This window comes from Aegilops tauschii, chromosome 1 (assembly GCF_002575655.3).
Source record: "Aegilops tauschii subsp. strangulata cultivar AL8/78 chromosome 1, Aet v6.0, whole genome shotgun sequence".
NCBI lineage: Eukaryota > Viridiplantae > Streptophyta > Magnoliopsida > Poales > Poaceae > Aegilops > Aegilops tauschii.
This window is the reverse complement of record NC_053035.3, coordinates 228,705,794-228,714,692: the sequence shown is the minus strand read 5'-3', so window position 1 is coordinate 228,714,692 and position 8,899 is coordinate 228,705,794. Positions and strand designations below refer to the sequence as shown.

The 8,899-nt window shown below is 46.5% G+C and overlaps 1 protein-coding gene across 1 annotated transcript; it reads left to right on the top strand.

Annotated features, from left to right (window-relative positions):
- The first annotated feature begins 3,623 nt into the window (after positions 1-3,623).
- Positions 3,624-4,704, top strand: LOC109787057 (uncharacterized). Its single transcript, XM_020345615.4, has one exon. The coding sequence runs from the start codon at positions 3,904-3,906 to the stop codon at positions 4,447-4,449; it is 546 nt and encodes a 181-aa protein (XP_020201204.1). The 5' UTR covers positions 3,624-3,903; the 3' UTR covers positions 4,450-4,704.
- Positions 4,705-8,899: the final 4,195 nt, after the last annotated feature.

The window sequence follows — 8,899 nt, the reverse complement described above, 5'->3', positions numbered from 1 at the left end:
AAGTAGTTCCCGACCGTTAGCTTATCCCCACGGTTTCCCCATTTCCCCCAAATCCCTACATAGCCTCCAAATTCCCTCGCATGGCGCTGACATTCGGGGAATGCGGACGAGTGGTGCTGATGGTTTCGGTGCGGCTGCTCCTGCTCGTATCGCCGCCACGACGGCGGTCGCCGCCAAGCACTTGTCTAAGGTCATCAGAAGGCAGGTGTACTACGGATCCGAATCGTCATGTCAAGTTCCAATCCATCCCGATATTTTTTAGCATGTCCAAAGTATAGCTCCTTGCTAAATCCGCCCTGAATGACACCCCCTCCCCCCGAGGAAAGTGATCTGCCATCGGATCTGGAGCATGAATCGAGACTCCCGCAACACGAGTTCAACTCCGAGTTTTGCGCCACCGAGAAGTAACAAAAGCCGAGTTGTGTGCACGGGCACACTCCCGCTCGACATGTATGCACGGAGGGATTCGACATTGGCAGGCGGTTTCTCAGTTGCCCCTTAGAGGTTAGTGCTAAGTTTATCATTTTACTTCAGTTAATGCCACCGCTCATCCAGAATACTATTTAACATTGGCAGGGATATGAGGCTTATGCCTTTGTTAACTGGCTGGATGAAGAATGGCATAGCAGGGCTCGGAGTGTTATCACCAAACTCGCAGAAGATAACGTAAAGCTGAAGAAGAAACTGGCTGATCTGGAATGTACAATCAGTACGATAAAGCAAGAAAGAATCAATCACATGCAACAGATGAAAGCAAAAGACAAGAAGGAACTAGCATGTGTAGTTCTGGTTGTCGCATTAGCCATGTTCTATGCGCTATTTGCAATGATGATTAGAGGTTTTGTTTGAAAGTATTGCTAAAGCACATCTAGATGTGCTCTAAGTAAGGCACATCTAGGTCCTATGCCACTGATGTTACGCGAAGATTCGTGCAGATATTTTCCTTTGTCTTTTTCTTTTTCTTTGTAGTTTGATTATTACTCGCTTTATCAATAAGAAGAGCTCAATGTATTGCTTGCCAACTGTCCTACTCCGTTCGTACCGGTACCGGTGCATAATCTCAAAACTCGTTCCTTCTTTTTGTCCTGAAAAAATAAACCAGCCAATAGGAGTCCCGCGCAACCCCGGGAATTTGGAGCGACTGGGTACAAATAATTACGGTTGATTATATCAGCGGTTAGATAATACGTCAACCCCCGCTTCAATTGGCATTTCCTCTTCTCTGCATACCCCGCTTAAGTGTCGTATTTATTAGGTTATAGACTCATTGTTTCTTAGAGTGTGTGATGTTCCGGTAACTTAGCTAGTTACCACAAGCACCTCTCTCTTCATTAAATATGTGCCACATAAGCAAAGTTATATTGGAGTGTGTGATGCTACTCCTAAGTTTCTTCCCATTGTGACCAGCCTTACTCTTTACGCATGACAGTGATTTGCCTACGGATTTCAAAGAGGACACGATCCCCATTTTCTTTTTGCGGGCAGAAGAGGACACGGTCTCATGGGTTCGTTGGATGGCCAGCAGCTACTATGTATACTCCTGTGCAAAACCGCAAGCGAAGCAAATACACCGCGCCCATACCTCGGCCAAATTCAAGCCATTTCTGGCTCCATCGTCTCCATTCACTCGCAAACAACGAAACAGTACTACGCTCCTCCCATGACACCGCAATGCTGCGACACACTGGCATCTTAAAAAAAAAGTAAATACACGGAGAGTCATAGAACTTGCACGTGACGTTCAGTTTGGTGCATAAAGTCGTAAAATACATGTTTCTGGTCATCTAACTTGTCTTCTCGTTCATATACGGTGCTTTCTATCGTATCCGGCCGTATCCCACGCACACCTGGCGTGCCAACGTTGTGGGGTTCCATTTTCACTGTTTTTTAACCCTTGCATTTTATTTATTTATGCAGAAAATTCTCAAATAAAATTAAAACCAAACTTTTCTGAACCCTTGCATTTTACCTACACGGACAATTCTCAAATGAAATTGAAAACGCGGCTACATGCTGGGCTTCGAACTACTCGACTAACATGATGTTTGGCGATTAGTACGCACAGTTAGCTCCATATTATATGGATAGTACGAAGAAGTAGAAATTAAAACAGGAAAAGCTGTGCAAAAAAGGGATGGCCCCGGTTCAAACCTATGACCTCCTGGCTAGCTCGCCGCATGTGCAGTTAAAGAGATATACACGATTTCTCTTTTGTATCCTTTCTTTTTTCTATCTAAGAAAATAACTTATATTCTAGATAAACTTTTCGGACAAATCATTAAACTTTTCCGCGCAAAGAAAATCATTAAACTTTTGTTTGAATTCGCACAAAATAAAATTTGAAAAATCTAGATAGAAGAAATATAGGGCAGAATGAATGTAAATAATTTTTAGACAAAGAAACTACATTTTTTAAATTCGAATAATTTTAACTTAAACAATCTAGTGCAGAATGAATGAGCGCATTATTTTGGACAAATAGACGGAAATTGTGTTTGAATTCAAATAATTTTAAGTTTTTAAATCTAGATAAAGGAAAATATAGGTCAGAATGCTTGTACATAAATTTTTCAGACAAATGAACTATTTCTTCTGAATTCGAATAATTAAAAATTTAAAAATCTAGATAAAAGAAAATATATTGCAGAATAAATGTACATATATTTCTTTAAGGCAAATTAGGGTTTTTTTTCGAATTTGAATAATTTTAAAGTTGAAAATCTAGATAAATGAAATATAGTTCAGCTGATTTGTCCAAAAGAATTTTAAAATTTGAACAATTTTATATTTGAAAAAAACGATCGCTCAAACAGAATGATTCCACTCTCCCCGTGATAATGTGCATAAATTTCTATTACCCGCGTAGTTTTCTTAAATAGGACAAGATTAATAACAACATACACACGAACATTTCCCCGCATGAATATTTTTTTGAAATGCATGAACATTTTTAAAATGCAACTTACTTTTTTAATTACACAAATATTTTTTACAATTTTTAATTTTTTAAAATATCACATACTTTTTTTACAACATAGAACATTTTTGAAACGTCACAAACAACAAAAATATATGTTGTTTTCTTACATCATTTTATTCCTCCGGGGAATTACACGAACATGTTTTTAGTTTTGGTTTATTCCTTTGTTGGGCTGAGCGAACATTGTATAAAGGAAAATTTTGTTTGTGAGTTTGATGTCAATTTATTCTCGGTCGAGTGGCTAGTGCAGTTATCTCTTAGTTTGCTGGACGTCCGTTCTAGTCCCCTGGCGCTATTTTATTTGTCTTTCTTGAAAGATACTGTGTGCCTACACGTGCGTAATTAAATAAAAATCGAGGATGTTTTTTGCGAAAGAAAGATAATGCATGGCTCACCCAACACCTCACCACTCACCGCCACCGACATGTGGGCCGTATTCATGCTGACACGACACATGAGCACAAGATACGGCTAGATACGAAAGAAGTGGCCGTATCTGCACGCATAGGCAAGTTATGTGACCGCAATGACGTACGACGTATTTTACAACTTTTAGCACCAAACTGAACATCATATGCAAGTTATATGACTGTTATTGATATTACCTCTTAAAAAAATGCAGTATTACTAGTACACCGACAGCAACGATGGCAGACGCCGTAAATATGCTCAACCAGGCCCCCCATTAAAGTCACTCCGTGAAACAAACCTTATCCACACCACTCCCGTCCCCCTCCCGCCGCTATAAAACCCGCCGCTCCACTCCACCAGTTGGAGTAGGAAGAAGAACAAAACGCCTACGCGGTTCACATACACTTTTACACACGGCAGCACACGGAACACGCACACACATTGCTTGTGCACCTCCTCCGCCGGATCACGAGCCAACCGCACCTCATCCGGCGGGGTAAGAGCGCGAGACGATGGCTGGCCGGAGCAGCAGCCGTTCCATGGTGTCCGCGCACCGGCTCTTCGCGCCGGCGCCGGCGCGCACCCTGCAGCACGCGGCCGACCCGGCCCTGGAGCTCGACGAGGCCGACATCATCTGGGGCGGCGCGGCGCTGGCGTCGTCCCCGCCGGCCGACGCGTACGGGCGGGCCCTGTCCACGTCCACTCCCTCCAGGGCCTCCAAGCCACGCGCCGCGGCGCCACGAGATGCCGCCGGTGGCGGTGGAGGCGTCGGGGGCCCGGCGTCGCTGCCTGTCAACATCCCCGACTGGTCCAAGATCCTGGGGTCAGAGTACGGCGGGGGCAGCGCCGGCGCGGGGCGGTGGCCGTCGGACGATCGCGGGGACGCGTACCTGGACCGCGGCGACCGGCAGTGGGTGCCGCCGCACGAGCAGCTCATGTACCGGGAGCGCGCCGCGGCGTCCTTCTCCGTGCGCGAGGGCGCCGGGCGCACGCTCAAGGGCCGCGACCTCCGCCGCGTCCGCAACGCCATCTGGGAGAAGACCGGCTTCCAGGACTGATCCTGATCCGGCCCGCCTACGGCGATCCATCGTCCGTGCCCTTACGATTAATTTGATGAGTTTTTCTTTTCTTCTACGAGTAGTTTGTGATCGGTGACGAGAATGAGATGCAGCGGATGGTAGTAGAGATTGGTTAAGCCTCTGGTTTTGGCAGTTTTCCCCGGAGAGGCCGGCTGGCTCGATGTACTACCACTAAAACAACCAGCGAATCGATTGCTCCTTAACAAAGATGATGAGTACGAGTTGTACCAGCAATGTCCATGTGCCGTCCACTGATTTCTTGCTGGTTAACCACTGATCTATAATGATCTGCCATCACCAGCACTAGTACTAGTACTAGTACTAAAATGATCTGCCACCTGCAGAGAAAACTGGTTGGTGCAGATAGGCGTAGTAGTACTGTTTGTAAAGATTCCAGAGAAATTAGTTGTAGGTAGAGTGAGCTGTTGGGATTATTGGCAGAGCGGACTCGATTTAAAAAGGGAGCCTAGTCTATCGGGGGAGTTGGGGGCAGATTTGGACGTGCCGAGAATAAAATTTGTAAACAAATCGCATGCGAAATGGATAGGGAAGAGAGAGAGAGAGATGGAGAAAGTGGGAGGGGCCCTGATTGGACGATGGGGGCGAAATGTCGACACTTCGCATTAACTAGTTAGTTCGCTCGCATACTTAACTGCAAAGTACTCCCTTCTTTCCGGTTTATAGGGCTTATCTTAAAATCCTAATTTTTTTATTTTATAAGGCTTAATTTGGTTGTTCTCTGTCACAAGTTCAGATTTCAAGGTGCACTAAGTAATTGCATGCAAGTATTAAAAAGAAAATTGATCAATGCATGTACTTTATGCATGCATGCATTGCAATTAATACATTGGTAAACATAATTTTTTAAGAAAAACAAAAGCATTAATTAAATGCTTTTACAAATTACAAAAAGTATTTCACCACTCACCATCTACCTTGATTGGTGAGATTTTTGAATTGAGCCCTATAAACCGAAAAGGAGGGAGTACTAGCATTGCCTCCAAAAAGAAGGACTAAAAATAGCGACCCGAGTAGTATAGCAGGAATATGAACAAACACCTCACGTTTAGCCTTGCAAGGGCAACCGATGGTTTAGATCACGACTGATGAAGACTCCAAAGAAAGCTACCGGTAAAAAAACACCGCGTACACAAGTCTCGTATAGAATTTCAGCTGTGTTTGTATGACTTTGGACCTCATGCAGCATGTATCACTTCGGAACTCATGCTGGCTCACATTTCTTCTAATTGACCGCCTTTTTTTTCTTTTGAGAATACAGACGGCTTGTTCGAGAACGTATTTCAGTGCTAGATAGACTAATTTTGGAGGAAGAAATAGATCGCCTCTTCTACAATGTATAGTACTAGTGTTCACGTCTCTTATCCTTCCTTTTCCGCGAGGGAGTACTGAATAAAGTCTCTTGTAATGGAAGGCGTTAGGATATACGGAGTTGCGCTATTGGCATTTTGGTACGAAACCAATTTAGCTCCGTGGAATATTCGCGGCGATAAGAGATGGCAAAGGAAAGGGAAAGCTCCGGGAAAACGCCACTCGGTTGCCGCGTCTGGCCAAGTGAGAGCGACTCTACTGTCGCTCCCTTGCGCGTTAGAAGATCATACGTGCACGTCGTGTAAGTATTTGTGTCTGACAGGCAACAGATAACAGGCGTAAAGAAAAGGCAAGGAGAGAGAGAGAGAGAGTTGTGGATTTGACGGCGTTGTTTAAGCTGCGGTGTGGTGGCGGAACGCCGCGTTTGCCTGGACCTGGACTTCCGATGGCGATGACATGGGTGGCGGGATAAGACGTACGATCTCGTAATTTAACCTGGGGGATGCGCGGTAGATGCCGCTGACCCAGCTTTTGTCGAGACGTGGTGGTACGACGCGGTGTGGTGCTCGCTGCTCAGTGCTCAGGCCTCAAAGGCACACGAGGAAGCTTTGTCGTTGTCGTCGTCGACGGATTAAAGCCCACTCGGTTTCCCTTCAGCGAAAGTAAGGGGTGTTTGGTTCAGTGATTTTTTAGTCCCAGAGACTAGAAAAAGTCTTTAAAAAGTCCCTAGAAGGGACTTTTTCTACAGGGACTAAAAAAAACTCTACTAGAGAGTCTTTTTTAATTAGTCCCTGAAACTAGAAATAGGTGATCGACCAAACACCCCCTAAGCTGTAGAGTATGGTTGGTGTGGTGAAATAGGTGGTCGACCACCTACAGCTGAAAAGTGCCACTTCGAATACAAAAGTCAAGCTCCAAAGTAAGGGAATCAAACTGTCAAAAAAAAAACGTACCAGTTGGGTTTCCAGCTGATCGGGCAACATGTGTTCAACGCCGTTGAGGAGCTGAGCTGAGCTCGGAACGAAACTCACAAGCGGGCAGCGGCGAATTGTCAGTGGCTAATGCAGAGCACAGAGAGAGTGAAGAACAGCGGAACGATAAAGGCCGGACCCAGCTCGGCCGAAAGATGATGAGGAGGAGGCTACGGCTAGGCATAGCTAGGTGGGCGCTGTCAGTCTGTCAGTCACTACAGCTAGAGGGAACTGACACTTTGCAAGCCGACGGATATAACATGGGTTGTTTGCTTCACGCTTACTAGATTCCTATGTTATGTTGCATCACCATCTGATCTGCGCTACTGATCTAATGGGAGAGAAACCAAACTTTGGAGTGTGTCTAGTCCACTAACGACATCTTCAACGCCGACCTGCAAACTCTTGCATGCATCCGGACTGTGCTGTGTGGATAGCATAAGCCATCTAACGCGGACCTATATCGGTCCGTGGGGTGGTCCAAACGTGATTTATCCAACAAACCGGAGGACAAACTTTTGGTTGGGTTGGGGGGGGGGGGGGCTTTGCAGGAGTCTGGACCGATCCTACACCCTCTCCTGACCACCCTGTCCCACCAAACCCCTCCTCTCTAGCCCGCAGGCATTCCCGCCCGGCTCCAGCTGCCCGCATTCATACTGCTGTAGAGCGTCGGTCAACGTTGAAGACGGCTCAGGGCGGACGCGACCTCTCACTGCCTCCACCATTAAAGTGGCGCGTCATCCGAGGGCGCCGCGCGCGACGCGTCTCCGGTGTCTCAGCTTGTTCAATGCCGAAGACGCGTGACTGGTCGGGACGGGATGGATACCTACCACGCCCGTTCAATGACGCTGCCCATCCGTATGCCGCCATTAAGCAGGTTCGCCGGCGGTAGCGTCGCGCATTGACGCACCCGCACGCCTCGCCACACCGGAATTCACTATATAAAGGCGACCACACCCGGCTAACTCCACACCACAACACAAGCCCCTTCCTATCCTCCTCCCTTGCAGTGCATCCACCACGACTGCAGGCCGCGAAGCTCTGTGGGAGAGCCTTTCTACGGCGATGAAGCATGTTGTGGCCGCCCTGGCCGCCACTTGGCAGAGCTGCCGTGCCAGGCAGATCGAGGACGACTTGTCGGCCAGCTCGCCCGAGGTCTGCGATGACGAGGACGAGACCACGATCGAGACAGGCTCCTGATACGTCTCCAACGTATCTATAATTTTTGATTGTTTCATGCTATTATATATTCTGTTTTGGATGTTGAATGGGCTTTATTATACATTTTTATATTATTTTTAGGACTAACCTATTAACCGGAGGCCCAGCCCAGCCCAAATTGCTGTTTTTTTTCCTATTTTAGTGTTTCGAAGGAAAGGAATATGAAACGAAGTCCAAACAGAATGAAACCTTCCGGAACGTGATTTTCGGAACAAACGTGATCCAGAGGACTTGGAGTGGACGTCAAGCAATCAACGAGGAGGCCACGAGGCAGGGGACGCGCCTACCCCCTGGGCGCGCCCTCCACCCTCGTGGGCCCCTCGTAGCTCCACCGACCTACTTCTTCCTCCTATATATACTCATATACCCTCGAAACATCATATACGGAGCCAAAAAAACCCTATTTCCACCGCCGCAACCTTCTGTACCCGTGAGATCCCATCTTGGGGCCTTTTCCGGCGCTCCGCCGGAGGGGGCATTGATCACGGAGGGCTTCTACATCAACACCATAGCCTCTCCGATGATGTGTGAGTAGTTTACCTCAGACTTTCGGGTCCATAGTTATTAGCTAGATGGCTTCTTCTCTCTCTTTGGATCTCAATACAAAGTTCTCCTCGATTCTCTTAGAGATCTATTCGATGTAACTCTTCTTTTGCGGTGTGTTTGTCGAGATCCGATGAATTATGGGTTTATGATCAAGATTATCTATGAACAATATCTGAACCTCCTCTGAATTCTTTTATGTATGATTGGTTATCTTTGCAAGTCTCTTCAAATTATCAGTTTGGTTTGGCCTACTAGATTGATCTTTCTTGCAATGGGAGAAGTGTTTAGCTTTGGGTTCAATCTTGCGGTGCTCGATCCCAGTGACAGTAGGGGAAACGACACATATTGTATTGTTGCCATCG